Source organism: Nuphar pumila, chromosome 5, assembly GCF_984573655.1.
Source record: "Nuphar pumila chromosome 5, dmNupPumi1.hap1.1, whole genome shotgun sequence".
Taxonomy (NCBI): Eukaryota; Viridiplantae; Streptophyta; class Magnoliopsida; order Nymphaeales; family Nymphaeaceae; genus Nuphar; species Nuphar pumila.
The window spans coordinates 98,056,519-98,074,377 of record NC_143253.1 but is presented as its reverse complement, the minus strand read 5'-3'; the positions used below and the strand labels follow the sequence as shown (position 1 = coordinate 98,074,377).

Genomic DNA, 17,859 nt, shown 5'->3' with positions numbered 1-17,859 from the left:
CTTAACACACATACATTCGTCCATAATTCATAAGTACATGCGAACATTTATGCATGATTTTACATGCCAAACACACATCGATTTCATATATGCACATGTACTGGAAACCAATTCATAGATGCACGATAATCAAACATGTCCCATAAATGTAGGCACATGAAACTTTTCATTCATAACACGTGTTAACATCTGCACACATGAACATCACCCGGATATAGAAAATGAAATTTCAGTACTGCACATATTCATATAATGTATGCGTCTATACCAACTGCCCCTCCAAAAGTGCTTGCAATCAACTTAGACTTCCTAAGTTATTGCCATTTTTTTTTAAACAAATGTTAACGGCCACTGGCATTTCTGGAATTATTTGCATTTCCTAGTATCTTTGGTGAGTGGCAGAAATGACTAACATCCCTCTGATATACCGGATGATTCTGACTGCTAATGATTTTTCTTGGTACAATGTTATTTGGGTTCATCAAAACTAGATCAGAATAGTCATTATTTTTATCAAACCTAAGCAATTATATGCAATCACAGTGTGCATGTGTGCCCAAAAATATTGGAGGACTAATACTGGGGGGCATGAGATGAAACAAAAGAAAAACCACAGAAGTTCTACAATGACAAAATCATTTAGTGATGGCAGAAAGTGATGAATAGTTCTTATAGATATATTACAATTTAAGCACTATCACCAAGCCAACAAGTGAAGACCATACCAAACTAACATGCAAAGGAGAGGCTGGGGGAGATTGGGTTGAGGGGAAAAGGAAGGAATGTAATTCTTGGTTTCTTAAAGCATATTTTATAAACAATTAACCGTTTATGCAAGTTGGATGGTGATAACCTGCACCAAAATAAGACCTCTCATATGAAAGATCAGAGAAGAGAGAGGGCTAGATGACAACAACAAGAGAGGAAAAGGTAATAGTCTGCCTCCTCAAGGTTGATCTCATTGTGTATAACAGGTTCTCGGTAAAGTTCCATAAATGCCTTAGCATACATCAATGCCATTATGTAACAGATCCCATTTATAGAAATGTTAGACATTACCAAAAATCGTTTCAACATTAGAACTAACACCATACATGTAAACAATATGTCAATATACCAATTGAACTCAGATCAAGAAAATGCAAGTCAGGGTAAAGTTCACTATATCAATTCTAACAAAAAACCACAGACTTCATTTCTATTTGTTTCAGTAGAGATTCGAGTTTAAGGCCTATCAAAATCAAATCAACGAAATGGGTACATAAATAAGCACAGAATCAGTTTTGTATATACAATTCTCAAACACCTCTCCAAAAACATCGTTTCACATGGAACCAACAATGCATGTGAATCATCTCAAATCAATCGATGACTAGCATGAACCAACAACTCGGGAAACTATAACAAGTTTATTACCCAAATAAAATCCAAGATTTCTGTAGAAAATGACGTTGAAACTGGGCATCACGCTAAAACAAAAATTTAATTGAACCAAACTACTTATTCTTTTATATGGTTTAACATCCCCCACTTGAACCCAAAATAAACAGATTTCGTTTACCTCTTTCCCTTCCGGATTTAGTTTATCGAGTCCCAAAATAGGAAACCCCCAAACCTGGGGTTATCCATTTATAGAAATCGGAAACCCCACGACTGGGGCTATCCAATACCTCAGCTGAACCCAGATCGATTTGATTTGGGGATTTTGCAGGTTAGGGTTTAGACAAGAAAATCCCCAAATCGATTGGGTTTGGGATTTCCGGTTCAGGGTTAGGCAAAGAAACCCCCAATTCCAGGTCACTGCTACCGGAAAACTCCGACTCAGAGAGTTGGGTTTTCCAGCATCCAAGAAATGCATTGACAAGCTTGTAATGTAAAACAAAAATCGGGATTCCCCATGATTGACCCAATCACAGGCGGATTCAATCCATACTCCACACAAAAGAGGCAGAAAACCTACCTTTTTCGGTGCTTTTTCCGACGATCGGAGACGGCTATCACGAAACGATGGTCGGCCGACTCCGGTTGCTCCTGCCGCCGTGAAGGGCGCGATCGGGAGGCTGCTGTCGACGGTCGGCCTGCTGTTTCCACAGCCGCGATGCCGATCGAGAGGGTGATGAGGAGATGCGGCGCTGGCGCATGCAGGGAGGGCCGAGCCGAGAGGGAGCCGAGAGAAGGAGAGCGTGAGAGAAAGAGGGCGAGAGCCTCTCCCTTCCCTTTTATCGAACGAGGGCCCTCCCTCCGCGAAAGGTGGAGTCGGTTACGCTTGCTGTAACCTCCCCCTCCCCTTTCGACCTTGCAAGAATCGTGCCCTAGGCACGATTCTTGTTTTCGGGTGTTTTATAAAACAAAGCCCGGGTCCGGGTCTGAACCGTAACTCGCAATGCCGGATCCACTCTAACATGGATCCGGGTCGACTTTAAAGTGTTGGATCCATCCTAACATGGATCCGGGACCAGTTTGAATGGGGATCCGAAATGTTGGATTTGTTTGGGTCCAACCGTGGATCCAATCCCACGTAAACTAATTCTTTTATTATAATACTTTTTATTTATTTATTTATTAAACATTATTATTACATTTATGCCTTTAATACCCATATATATTTCTTTTGGATCTAGGTAACGGATCCCGAACCCAAAACCTTAAAATTCGTAGATATTACACAAACTATAGGGGAAAGGGTTGTGGGGATTAGTGGATAGGTTAGATTTGAAACCCAAACTAATCCTTATGATGATAGAAGGAGAAAAAGAGGTACCTCTTGTGGAGGTGGAAAAGACCAAGGCTATGGTCACATATGAGAAAAAATGGGAAGAATGGAGAATGGGGCATGATAGCATTATGTTTTGGCTCATTAGTAGTGTTGATATCAAGAAGTGCTCAAGTCTAGCTAAGTTTGAACATACAAATAAAGTATGGGAATATCTCAAGCGAATGTATTCTCTTAAAGATATTGCCAACATTTGCAACTTACATGACAAAGAACACACTATCACTCAAGGAGGAAAAAGTATTAGAGAATACTTTAGTGAGTTGTCCGACCTTTGGAATGAGTTGACTCTTCTTAAGCCACAATGGCATTGTCTTGAAGACATTTGGAATGAGTTGACTCTTCTTAAACCACAATGGCATTGTCTTGAAGACAAAAGTCTGCCAAAGACAAATTGATGTAGAGTATTTCTATCAATTCATCAATGGTGTAAGACCGGAGTTTGAGTCTACCAAATCGACTCTTCTTCATAGAGGAAAAGTTCTCTCTATTGAAGAGCTTAGTATGGAGGAAAATAGACTAAAAAATAAATCTAGAGAAGATGATGATTTGGTCATAGCCGTATCTAGGCCGGAATACCATGTCCATGCTTATAAAATGGAGGAAAATAGACTAAAAAAGAAGACATCTAGAGAAGATGATGATTCGGCCCTAGCCGTATCTAGGCCAGAAAACCATGTCCATGCTTACAAACCACCACATTATGGGAGACCAAACAATGATAACTATGGAAAACAAGGCAATAAGTTTGAGAAGAAAAAAAATATTTTTTATTATTGTCATGAACCGGGACATGTCAAGACATATTGTCCTAAACTAAAAAGGCCCTCTGAGAAGAGGGTAGCATCGGTTGCTCAAGAGTCAAGTGATCTCAAAGCCACACAAGAATCAAACATCGGAAGCATGTCTTTGACTCAACTTGTACAAGATCTCTAACCTCTACTCAAAGGAGTTTCATCAACCGGAGCCATGGTCTCTTCTGTTTGCATCTCTGACCCCGATAAGACTCTTTGCTTCTTGACTCAGGTGCCTCGTTTCATATGACACCAAATGGTTATATCTTATCCGAATATCGTAACTCAAGCGGATCAAATATTTTTACAGTTGATGGGACATCCCTTGAGATAAAGAGAATAGGAATTTTTGAAAATATTTGAAACGGTTTTTCTATTTCAAAAAGTAAATATATTATCAAGTTAAACCTAAATCTTTTGTCTGTCTCTCAATTATCTGACCATGGGTACAATGTTTCCTTCTCTTTTATTAGACGTCGAGTGCAGGATCGTTAGTCAATGAAGCTGATTGGGGAAGGCCATAGGGAAGAAGGCTTATACTATATGGATTTTTTGTAAATACCCAAAAATAACTTTTATTATAATGTTTAGAAACTGGATTTGGATTTATGGCATAAAAGACATGGCCATCCTAATGTATCCAAAATCTAGTACTTTCCAAATATGAAAAAAAAATTGTAATTTTGAAAATTTTACATGTGAAGATTGTATTCCTGGCAAGATGAAAAGATTGTCATTTCAAGAAAGAACTTTTGTCTCTACACGATCACTTAAGTTAGTACATTCAGATGCTTGGGGCCTAGCACCTATTATATCTAAGGGTGGGTTTGCGTATTATGTAATCTTTGTTAATGATTTTACTAGACACACGTGGATTTATTTTCTCAAACATAAATCTGAAGTTTTTTCATAATTTCAAATATTTCATAAATTGGTCAAAAATAAATTCCAAAAGGATATTTTTATCTTTCGCACTGATTCAGAGAGAGATTTTTTATCAAAAGTTTTTTAAAATTACCTAGAATCAAATGGTATTACACAAAAAATCTTGTCCCTACTCCATAACAAAATGGCTTGGCCAAAAGAAAACATAGATACATCATAGAAACCACAAAAACATTACTTATTTCAAATCAAGTACTTAAAGAATTTTGGGCCGAAACCACTTTGACCGCAATTTATCTTATTAACATAATGCCATTTTTTATCTTGAAAAATATATTACCAGTAGAAAAACGTTTTAAACTTACTCTTTATTATTCTAGACTTGGTATTTTTGGATGCAAATATTTTGTATTTACTGATAAAAATGATAAACTTTCTCCTTGTGCTATTTCTTGCACCTTTTTGGGATATGCAAATAATAAAGAAAGCTATAGATGCTTTGATTTTAAAAATAAGAAATTATATGTTTTAAGAAATGTGTCTTTCTTAGAAAAAGATTTTTATTTTATTTGAAAATCCTAAGGACATAACTGTGTATTCTTTTCTGTTGGATCTAATTCCAAAGATTAATGACTGTGATGTTGATCTTGACGAAGATCAGGATATCATAAATGATATGGTGAGTGAAGAAGAATCTCATGATAATAAGACAAGTAAAGAACAATCTCAAAATCAGAGCTTTATTCAATATTCCAGGCATAATAGTTCTGGACATCCATGTGCCCTTGAAAAATATACTAATGAAAAGCTTGTAGAAACACAAACTAGAAGGACATTGAGAGTATCAAAACCCCCTTAGAAATTTGTGTCCTATGAGTCCTTTTCACCTAACTATCAAACTTATATTTCATTAATACATTCCTATATAGAACCCTCATACTATGCTGAAGCAAATAAATATTCTGAATGGGTAGAAGTCATGAGGGTATAATTAGATGCTTTGAAAAAGGCGAATACTTGGACTATCCAAGATATTCTCCTAGGAAAGAAACCCATAGGTTGTCGATGGGTACAACAACAACAACAACAACAACTATGCCTTCATCCCAAAACAATTGGGGTCAGCGATATGAACCAAAAAAGAAATTCATTTTGGGTCTTCCACATGAATCCTTTTCCTCCAATCATTTCTATCCAACGCCATGTCCTTGGTGAGGTTCAAAGCATTCATATCCTTTCCTATCATCTCCATCCAAGTCTTCCTAGGCCTACCCCGACCTCTTTTAACTAATATATTTTCCCATTTCTCCAACCTTCTAACTGGAGCATCATTAGGCCTTCGCCGAATATGTCCAAACCACCGTAAACGATTCTCTCGCATCTTATTTTCAATGGGTGCAACACCTACCTTCTTACGTATCTCTTCGTTCCGAATCTTATCTTTTATTGTATTTCCACACATCCATCTAAGCATCCGCATCTCAGCTACACTCATTTTTTGAATATGATGTCTCTTGGCAGCCCAACATTCCGTACCATATAGTAAAGCGGGTCTAATAGTCGTCCTATAAAACTTTCCCTTCAACCGCAATGGCATTCTACGATCGCACAGCACTCCAGTAGCACTTTTCCATTTCATCCACTCAACCTTTATCCTATGATTTACATCTCCATCAATTTCTCCATACTTTTGAATGATGGATCCCAAATATTTGAAATAATCATTCACCGGTATATCTTGCTCACCAAGCTTCACTACACTCCCATCACTACTTCGTTGCTTACTAAACCGACATTCCATATATTCAGTCTTACTCTTACTCAACTTAAAACCTCTAGCTTCCAATGTCTGTCTCCATAATTCTAACTTAGCATTAACCCCAGCTCTAGACTCATCAATCAAAACAATATCATCAGCAAACAACATACACCACGGTACATTTTCTTGAATTGATCTCGTAAGCTCATCCATCACTATCGCAAATAGGAAAGGGCTTAAAGCAGATCCTTGATGTAACCCAACCGTTATCGGAAAATTGGTTGTCACCCCTCCACAAGTGCGGACATTGGTTACTACTCCTTGATACATATCTTTAATTATACTAATGTACTTGAGAGAAACACCTTTCTTCATCATTGTCCACCAGAGAACGTCCCTAGGTACTCTATCGTATGCCTTCTCTAAATCAATAAAAACCATATGCAAATCTTTGTTCCTCTCTCTATATCTTTCAATAAGTTGTCTAAGAAGATGTATAGCTTCCATAGTTGATCTTCCAGGCATAAAACCAAATTGATTCTCCGATATCATGACAACCTTCCTCAACCTAGACTCAATCACCCTCTCCCAAAGTTTCAATCACCCTCTCCCAAAGGTTGTCGATGGGTCTATAAGATAAAAAACTAAGAATGATGAAAACCTTGAAAGGTACAAAGCTAGGTTAGTTGCCAAGGGATACTCCTAAGAGTATGAAATAGATTATGAGAAAACTTTTGCACCTGTTACTAGGATGACATCGGTTAGAACCATAGTAGCCTTTGCCTCTGGCAAGAAATGACCTATATACGAAATGAATATTAAGAATGTGTTTCTCAATGGTAAATTGGTTGAAGAAGTCTATATGGAGGCACCGCCTGGTATAATTATTCCTAAGAGAAAGACTCTTTATTTAGATAGGACTCTGTATGACCTTAAACAAGCTCCAAAGGCTTGGTATGACAAGTTTAATCAAGTTATACTTGATTTTGGATTTCAATCTTGTTTAACTGACACAACCTTGTTTGTTAAGATTTCTAATGCAGGTATCATTATTCTCCTTCTTTATGTGAACGATATAATCCTCACAAAGAGGCGACAAACAGGGAGTTGAAAACATTAAAAGACTTCTCAAAACACATTTTGAAATGACTAATTTGGGGTTTTTAAAGTATTTTCTTGGTATAGAAGTTGCTTATTCTTCTAGAGGTTATTTGCTAACTCAATCTAAATGTGCATTGAATATTATTGCTAGGGTTGGTATTTAAGATGATAAGAAGGCTGACACTCCCGAAGTTGTAAATGTCAAAATGAAGATTGATGATAGGGAATAACTTGAAAATCCAACACCATACAAGCAACTTGCCGAGACACTGTCATATTTTTCAATTACGAGACATGACATTGCGCATACAATTCCCACTGCAAGCTAGTTTTAGCATGCTCCCACCACTTTTCATATGGGAGCAGTTTTGCGCATTATTAGATATATTAAAACTTCTATTTTTCCATGACTTTTCTTGTTTGTTTCTTTATCATTAGATTTAATTGCTTATACTGATGCTGATTGGGGAGGTGATCCCAATAACCAACACTCAACAACTGGTTTTTGTGTATTTTTAGGCGACTCATTGATTTCATGGAGATGTAAGAAGTTGAAGAAGGTCTCTCTTTCTTAACTGAAGCAGAATACCGAGTCATGACTACAACCACTATGGAAGTGATCTGGGTAAGAAGATTATTGGCTGACATGGGAGTCTAGATTCAAGGAGCATAAAAAATGTGTTGTGACAACAAAAGTTTCATCTACATTGCTAGCAACCGGACCTTTCATGAACGTACTAAGCATATTGAGATGGACTGTCACTATGTTCGAGAGGAGTATCTACATGGCACAATTGTGTTAAATTGTAATTTATATATATCTATATATAGAGAGAGAGATACATGTACATATATATCTCTTATATATGTCTATATATATTTATTTATTTCTTGTAATACCCACTAGGGGTAAAATAGTCTTTTCACCATTTCACGCGTATTCATTTTTTAATATACTTTTTATTCTTTTGTATTCTTTTTCTTTTCCTTTTTTTATTTTTTAACTTTTTGTCTTTTAGGCATTACGGCCCCCACCATGTAGCCGTTGGGCCCCTCCAACTGTCATACATATGACCGTTGGAGGGGCTCCAACACCTATATGAGAGCCCCTACTTGGGTCCTCTCACTTGTATATATATGGGGTTATCCCGTTGTAAATTTATCCTTTTTGTAAAGGCTCTCTCACTCATTTAATAAATTTGTTCTTTATTTTTCATGCCTTTGTGCATTTGTACTCTTTTATGAGTGTTCATTTTGTGCACATATTGTCTATTGAAAATCTAGTGCTTTTGTGCACATAGCTTTATTGTTGAAGATATTTTCACATGGTATCAAAGCAAGGTCTCTAGAAGAATAGCTCGTGTGTTGCGTCATCACGGTGGTTGCCTCGAAAATTGTGCCCTCTTCATTCTTGTATTTTGGCATGGAAAGCTCTTGCAATCTACTTCCCATTAGACGTACTACAACAAATAGCTTAAAGGAGACCCGTTGTGGTAAGTGTTCTAATTGAGAAGACTCTTTTTCTCATAAAAGCTTCTCAATGGGGGAAAAGTGTGAAAAAGTCTTCAAAGAGACTATGTGCACAAAAGCACTAAGTTCTTAATGTGTGATGTGTGCACAAAGGCGCAAGATGAACACTTGAAAAAGTGTGCACAAAGGCACAAGATGAACACTTACAAAAGATCACAAATGCTCAAAGGCATAAAAATAAAATGGAATCTTTTTTAATGTTGGGAGAGCTTTTCCCAAAAGCTTAAGTAATAGAAAGGGGGTGAACCCCTATATATACACAATGTGAGGCCTTGGAGGGGCTCCACATATAGATGTTGGAGCCCCTCCAATGGTCACAATTGTGACCATTGGAGGGGCCCAACGTCTATAATGTGCCCCCCCCCAATGGCTGGAAATAAAGAAAAAATAAAAAAGTAAAATAGAAAAAATAAAAAGAAAAAAAGAATACAATCATATTCAAAAGAGAATATGCGTAAAAGTGAAAATGATAGTTAGCAGGTGAAGAATTAAAACAAACGTATAAGTATATTTTTTGGTCACCTTGTGTTGTGCACACTTAATTTGATTTTTAAGGATTTGGCACATGAGTTGGTTGGGAGAAACATATTTGCAGAGTAAAGAAATTGTGAAGTATATTACAAATCATTCAAAGGCACTAGCAATCTTAAGAAGCAATGAAAATTAGAGTTAATAAAGATTGCAAAAACAAGGTTTGCTTCACATTATACTATGAAGCGCTTGCTTGATGTGAGGGAGAGCTTGAGGCTCATAGTAATTTCAGATAGATGGAGCGAGTGGAAGCAGTCATGGACGGATGAAACTATGAAAAAAATGGCTGTTACAACAGAAACAACTGTTCTTGACGAAGAATATTGGGATTCTGTATGTTTAGCATTATTGATTACAAAACCATATATAAGATGATTAAATTTTATGATCAGGAAGGCCCTATAATTGGTGAAGTGTATGAAGGCATGGACAACATGTTGGGGGAAATCAAAGACAATCTAAAAGGACAACCAGATTCTGTATGAAAAGATTCATAAGATTGTCTCAAATAGATGGGATAGAATGAATGTGCCTCTCCATAGTCTAGCCCACATGCTTACTCCAAAATATTACGAGTCGGAGTATCTCAAGATCCCAGCAGCAGGAGGGGTCAAACGAGTTTCTTCTGGTAAAATTTTTATTATATCTATTTAATAAAGTTTAAAGTTTAAAGTTTAAAGTTTAATGATTTAATGATTTAATGATTTAATGATTTAATGATTTTATTATTTTATTATTTTATTATTTTATTATTTTATTATTTTATTATTTCATTTGCATTTTCTTGTTATAGTTATTAAACATTTTTTTGTAGAAAAGGATAATGATATCTTAGACGGTGCAATGCTCGCGCTTGAAGTGATATATGTTGGAAATGAAGAGCTATCTACACTTTATAGGTCATGACTTATGGCTTTTGCATCAAGAAGTGAAAGTTTTAGCCGAAATGCAACAAGAATAGATGCACTGAATCCTACAATGTCGGTGCTTAATTGGTGGCGTTTTTATGGTGGTGATACACCTGAGTTGAGAGCATTAGCCATTAAGGTTTTATCTTAACCTATTAGCACATCTTCTGCAGAAAGAGTGTGGAGCACCTATAGTTATATTCACAATGTTAAAAGAAATAGGCTCAATGAAGATCATGCTGATACCTTAGTGTATATTCATTCCAATCTTCGATTGATTGACAAGTATGATTAAATTATGTTGTACTTTTGTTTTGGTATTTTTTTTCTCTTTTTCTATCATTGATTATTTATTATCATTCATATTTTATATTCTTGTTATAAAAAGGTGCAACAATCGCTACAAAGAAGAACCTAGTCGAAAATGGGATATCAATCCAGAACTTCCTATTATAGAAGAAAATACGTTGAGATTAAAGGACATGCGTTGGAGAGATTTGAATGATAGTGCACAACAATCAAGCACTATTTCCAAATTCAAACCCAAAGATGCACAAACAAGAGCTCCATTACCTCTAATAATCATACGTACAAATGAAGTTGAAGATGATACAAATCAATCCAACATAGCTAATAGAACTGCAGATATACAAGAGCAACCATCAGTTCCTCAAGGTCGGATTGATCGTTTCTTTAGCAGGAGACCTAGGCAATGTATGTTGATATTGTGTTTTTTATATTTTAAATTATGGTTTTTGAACATTTTAATTTTTTAACGTATTCATTATAGGAAATGAAGGAAGGAGCAGAAGACATGGTCGTGGAGGACAAGAAACACGTGATGATGCAGAAAGTTCGTGATTTATTGCTGACTTGAAGGGGAAGAGAAAGATGACAGATTAATGAACTCTTGAATTATTAATTATTTTTTTGATGATGTAGTTAGAGTAGTCCAACTTAAAAACTTTTATGTTACTTTTTTGTCATGGTCTTGTAATATTTTGTTGGTTTGATATGTACTTTTATTTTGAATCTTGCATGATGAAGTGAAGTAGTGGATTATGTTAATTTTAAGTTTAGAGTTTAGAACTTTGTAGCTTATAATTTACAGTTTAGAAATTTATAGCTTAAAAATTTAACCATATTTCTATGTAATCTTTGAGTTTATTGATTTCTCATTTTCTATGTTGCAGAGATGACAAGATTTACAACAATCACAATATCAAATAACAAGTCATTTGATTCTTTCATTGAAAAAAATACACTTTTTAATCAAATTTAATTGTTTTCTTAATGCATTATTTAGTGCTTGCATGCATTTGTTAAATGGTTGCAACAAGAATGCGAATTATGATCTTCTCTTGATGTATGATTTTTTAAATGCTTGACAGTTGCAATATGATGCATTTGTTAGATAATTACAACTTATATTATTTATTGTCTTAGATACATGTTTTATTTTGTTAATGATGACATAAATCTTATTTTTTGATAAAATAAAAATATATAATATTATAATTACATTTTCGCTTCCCTTTCGATTCTTATTCACTTCTTACTCGAATCCTATGTCGCTTCCTTCTTCGCTTCCGAGACGTTTCCTGGTTCGCTCCTAAGTCGTCCCGCGCTTCCCGCTTTCTAAAATTTTAGAAGTGCCTCGCTTCCCGCTTCCGCTTCCCGTGTCGCTTCCCGCTCCCGCTTTCGCTTCTCGTATCGCTTCTTGCTCCCGCTTCCTCGACTGGCAACTCTGCTTTAAACAGTATCGCAAGACATGTGCATCATGTTGATACTGCGATAAATTGGATAAGAGATCTGTGGCGATCTCGTACCGTGCAAAGTGCACAATGTTGTTCAAGTAGTTTAAAGGACTTGAGCATGTCAAGTCAAACTAAATATTTGTTGCATCGAGTTGGGGTTTCTTCTGAGAAACCAATACCCCTTTCATCATAGCCATGCTTTTAGACAAGCACGACATGTTTATACTACGATGATTGGATGAGAGGTTCGTGTAACCTCGAAGCATGCAAATGACACTTTATAGAAATCAGTTACATAGTGATGTTTCGCCGTTACATGCAAGATGCTCGTGTTGGTTTAAAGAATCAAAGCATGTTAAATGTAAATTAAAATGATTTCATCGTTTCTTTTACAACACGTTAAAGCTGAGGTTTCTTTATGAGAAACCTATATCCTTCTCATCGTAGTTGTACTTTTTGACATGTGCGACATGTTAGTATTACGATGATTGGATATGACGATCATGCGATTTTGAATCGTGCTGCTATCCCAAGGTTGAAATTACATAATGATGGTGTTTTCACCCTCGTTGTAAGTTGACCCCTCATCGTGGTTGTACTTTTGAACAGGTACTTTGCGTACTGCGATGAGTAGGATGAGAGGTCTAGTTTACCTCGAACGTGCAATGGCACGTGTTTGAAATCACAATGGTGATGTTTTCACACTCACAATAAGTTGACCCCTCTCATCGTGGTTGTACTTTTGAACAGGTACGTTGCGTACTACGATGAGTAGGATGAGAGGTCTATGTTTACCTCAAGTGTGCAATGGCACATTGTTGAAATCACAAAATGGTGACTATGCGCCTTCACAGGCAAGATGCTCGGAGTGGGTCTAATGAACCAAAGCATGTAGAACGGGACGATGGTTAAGAAACCCCCATCATGCTCGTTCGCCATGGTTCATAAAGACAGATGATGGATGGTACAAAAACTCCGATGGACAAGCCATTAATGGTTATTACGAGCATAAGACTCAGCTTCCTCAGTCATCGGAGTTAGGGGAAATGGCCTATAAAAGTTAGCTCAACACTTCTGCAGAAGTTTGATGCATCCTTTGGAATAAGTGGAACAAGTGGCTTTTGGGGAATCCTCTCTCAGTCACCGACCGTCCTCTTAGGAACGGACTCAGCTAACTATTCTAGGTATTAAAAATACATGGCATAATAGACTCCTGAACTAGTCTCAGTTGTTTCTACGATTTGCGCCTTGCGCGTACCCTTCGACTAGCTAATATCGAAACAAAAGTTATACGGTTCACCTTACTTGTTGGTTGCGCACTGTGCGCTGATTAACTGCTAATGCTAGTTGTAACATTTCTTTGTGGTGATTAAACTGCTAATGCTAGCTGTAACTTTTCTCCTACACTGATTAATTGTTAGATGCTAGTCTTAGCATTTCTCTTGCACTGATTAATTGCTAATGCTAGTTGTAGCATTTCTTTGTGGTGATTAAACTGCTAATGCTAGTTGTAGCTTTTCTCCTACACTGATTAATTGTTAAATGCTAGTTTTAGCATTTCTCTTATGTTGATTAACTGTTGATGCTAATAGTAGTTTTTCACTTGTTTAAACTGCTAAGCATGATAGAATTAAATGTAAGTACTTAATTCTGTTCTATATTGTCTCACTTGTGCACCTATCAGTTTTTCGTGAAACTGACCAATTTTATGGGCACAGGTCATGATTAGGTTTGTACGGACTGCGATAGCACGATGGCGTGATGAAATCAAGATGAGACTCTTTCCCTGACGTTTCGCTCCTGAGGACAGTTTGGTAATTTTGCATAAAGGCTTTTTAGAAAACTCTTTCTTTGTACAAGTCTTAAATTATTATAAAGTGCATTTTAGAATCTATTTGGTTTATTAAATGTATGGAGTTTCAAATCTGTTGCGAAATAAAGTTTGCCCTGTAATGCGTCCAAGGTCTGTTGACTTGTTATTTCAAACACTATTTTTCGCTGAATTACTATTTAAAAACTCTGATAAATGAACGATTATAAAGCTTTCGAACTTTTCATAAAAAGTTACAAGTCCTGGATTTTGGGGCGTTACAGCAAAACTGATGGAGAATGAGAATTCTTAATTGATTTTATAACATAAAACAAAAAGGAAAGGAAAAGAAAAGGAATGCCAAATTCAATGACGATTCATCTCAATCAACTCAGACTGGCTCAATCTAAACTCAGCCAATAAATGCAGATTATGCTTTGACAAGATTAACCAAATAAAGTGGTAATTGTGACTCAGGCTGAGTCAAATTATTCATGGTCAAAGCTCGACTGTCTTGGTAAACATAGTCATCCTTGAATCTTGACTGTCTGCCAAATTGACTCAACTGAGACACAGGATGACTTCATAACCATAGAAGATAAGTAAAAGGTGGGTGTTGATAGACTTGATTAAGGTGGTTGCCAAGGATTTAACTTTTTTCTGCAGACACTCAGAGTGCCTTGACTGGTATGAAGATGGGTTTTGCAGGATCTGAATTGATAACATTATGTCCTTTGCATTTTTATGTTGATATTACTCGTAAAAAGTTGCAAAAATACATTATTTTGCCTCTTTAATTATGTGAATCTAATTTCTTAAAGAATGTACACACTTTTTGGAGTTTGTCACTACTCTTTGATATTTTTTGAGAAGTAAGCAGTACTAGTAGATGAAGTGTATGTAAATAGATATTGGATCTAGAAATGTATTGCAGATGCCAATGTTTTTCTTGACAACATCAAACAAATAACATAGCATGAAGGGATAATGGAGGCCAACAACATAGAAAGGAATAACTTGTTTTCTTTGAAGTTTGTCTAAAGTAATCATTATTTCATAGCGATAGTGAAAAAAGAAACTTGTTTTCCTTGAAATTTGGCTAAAATTATCATTTTTGGTTAGTGATAGTGATAGAGACAGTCTCTATCATGATGTTGTGCTACTGTACTATGGTTATGGTGGGCAATGTCCCAACTTAAAGTTGTTGTGTCATGGATGCTAAAATCAGTTGCATATTTGAACCAAACCATGAATTGCATATATATTGTATTTATGTTTATATGTATGTACACATATATTATCAATGACCACACAATCAACTGGCTTTATGTTGTATTAAGCTCATTATGCTACAACTGACATGCCCAAATTTGCATCTACTTGCAGTATCATGCAGTGAGGAATCTATGCTTTATGGCAATGACAGAATTCAAAAAGGTGGTGAATGGAACTGCATTTCTTTGATTTCTCATTTTTAGAGAACATGCATAATCTTGCTATTTCTTTCATTTTCTCCATGCAATGCAACCCAATAATCCTTTGTAACCATCTTGCAGTATCAATAATACATTTTATATAGGGGATGAAAACTTATTATTCATGAATCTTAGCATGCTGCACTTACTAGTTCCTAATTGTTGCAACTTGCTGTGGTTGTGTAAGTTCCTCAAAAGGAGCTTCTCTGTCCACTGTAAGGGTCATCTTCATAAATTTCTGTTTTTGAAAAAATCCCAAATTTTAGCCTGCCTCTCTCTCTCTCTGTCTCTTCAATGTATTTTTTACTTGGTTAGATTTTTCTGGTAAAACAATATTTTAAAACATTTTGACATATTCCCTTGCCGAGAATATTTTGAGAACAATATTTGTGATAATGTTTAAACCCTAACAATGTGTCACAATCTGATTAAAAGGTTTATTCTGAACAAGGTGGAAGCTCACATAGGATTTTCTTTCTTATTTCATCCAGCAATTTGTCTTGCCTATTGCTTTGTTACTGAACAGGAGCAGTGATTGCTTAAGAAAGAAACTGTTCTTGGGCTAATTTATGAGGTTTTTCCTGTAGTGTTTTTCTAAGGATGCATGTTGTAGGAAGTGCACTTATGAATAAAAAAGGAGAAACTCTACTTGAAATGGAGCTGCATGTAGAAAGATTAAATGAATTCTGATGTTTGTTGTGGCTTTCACTTTCTAATTGAAGTTATGGTCACCTATTGATGGGTTCAAGTTCTATTGTATTTATTAGCTGGATGTACAAGTCTTCTAAGTAGTCATTAGCTATTGTGTGTATTCGTGCAAGTGGCTTATCATTCTGATCAATCTTACAGATTTGTTTTTTTGTGTTTACAGTTTGTTTCTTGGCATCTCTTTTCATTCTGTTAGGTTGTGATGATAGTTTCTCTTTTTGGCCACCGTTTCCAACATGTATTAGTTTTCAGAAAAAGCAGATTGGGAATTTGTAAAAGAGAAGCAGGATCAAATCGCCTTCTTGTTTGGCACGGATGATCACTGGGGACCACTTTCATTATTTGAAGAGGTAAGGTGCTGCAATAAGGCATGACCTTTTCCAGTATGAGTGCATATCTAAATAGGCTGAATTCGATTATATTCTATCTAAAACTGATCCAACCTGATTGGGCTGGGATTATCTGATCCACATTAGCACTTGGGAAGGCCCCTTACTAGATGTGTGCCATGTAGCTTCCAACCCTTATAAAATCTAAGTTTCTATATCAAATGTATAAGACTCTTTAGAATTTTATTGGATTTGCATATTTTCATACTTCAGTTGAATATAGGTTTCATAACTCATTACCAGGAATCATAAATCTGACTATGCAAGTGCATTCACTGGCAAAACGTCTAGCACAGCCTTCACAAGTGGCTCATTATGACTGCATTACACTATTAGGTACACTTTTTAGTTCTGTAATTAGTTAACTTTGGGTGCCACTGGATAAAACTAGTATAATCAGTCTTGAGCATATTATTCTCCCCACTTGGACCATTGATGCTTTATATGGAATTGAATTGCTTTTTCCTGAAGGATGGGGTTTACTAACAAGCTAATGTTGACATAATAGCGTTGTTTCAATTGGCGTGCATTATCAGGCATCATCTCTTTTTTTTCAAACTTGTTTAGCTTTTGAACATCATGGACTTTAACCAAATGAATGATTAGAACCATCATTTTCCCCATCCATTTGAAGTTGAGTTCCATAAACCTCCCTTAGTAGATGGAGTATTGCCTTTTGCAGCAAGTTAAATGCAAGTCTTCTTTTTCTTTTTTCTTTTTTCTCAGAGACAATGGACCTTGAACAAATTGAACTGAAACAAATCGGAGTTGTGGACAGTAGGTCTATGGTAATGTTACTTTTCTTTCTAAAAATTGTATGGAGTCCTTGACTCAAGTCATCTGGTTTGCAGATCTCAAGACAGGCTCCAGATGTTTTCTTATCAATTGAAACAGAGGGGCATATGCATGCATTTTGTAGTACAAAAGCTGGCTCTATCTGGGTTGCACACTTTGTAGCGAACCTGATCAAACAACATAGATCGCTGGTTTCGGCTGACACCTAGGAATCTCATCTTTTGAGTTTCTTTTATGAAGACCAAATCCTTTTACTTTATTTTGTAATATGTCCTATTTGAAAAAAGTAGGAAGCATATTGATTCATGAAGACTGTAGAGGTCTTCAAATATAATTTTTGATGAAATAACAAGAACACCCTACCTCATCATCTTGAACATGTCATTTAATGAAATACCATTCGTAAGAGAATTGCACACACGATTATGCTTTAGCAGTAATTTAAGATCTTTGAAATACAATGAGAAATTTCTATTTTTGGAATGTCATGTTGGACCTACTTTTGCTGATACATTCCTTAGATAGAAACTAGCTTGGATTTTTTTTGACAAATATAGATAACTCTATTTGCATGATTTGCTGCATGATCATGACGCACGTGTCAAGGACGTGCTTGTAACCTAATTTTGAACTAGACCAATTCC

At 36.0% G+C, this 17,859-nt stretch overlaps 1 protein-coding gene across 13 annotated transcripts in view; it reads left to right on the top strand.

The window, feature by feature from the left end:
* LOC149837885 (alpha/beta-Hydrolases superfamily protein) overlaps positions 1 to 17,633 on the top strand; it is a 116,570-nt gene extending 98,937 nt beyond the window's left edge. For 2 of the 13 annotated variants that reach the window (XM_090006250.1, XM_090006249.1), the window contains 3 exons: positions 15,235 to 15,285; positions 16,277 to 16,381; positions 17,272 to 17,633. In XM_090006250.1, coding sequence (XP_089862376.1) covers positions 15,235 to 15,285; positions 16,277 to 16,381; positions 17,272 to 17,424 — 309 coding nt within the window. In that variant the 3' untranslated portion in view covers positions 17,425 to 17,633. Of the gene's footprint in view, positions 1 to 13,756; positions 14,123 to 15,234; positions 15,286 to 16,194; positions 16,382 to 17,146; positions 17,198 to 17,271 lie in introns of those variants that run through there. The other 11 variants (XR_016431925.1, XM_090006253.1, XR_016431924.1 and 8 more) reach the window with 10 other exon arrangements.
* Positions 17,634 to 17,859: the final 226 nt, after the last annotated feature.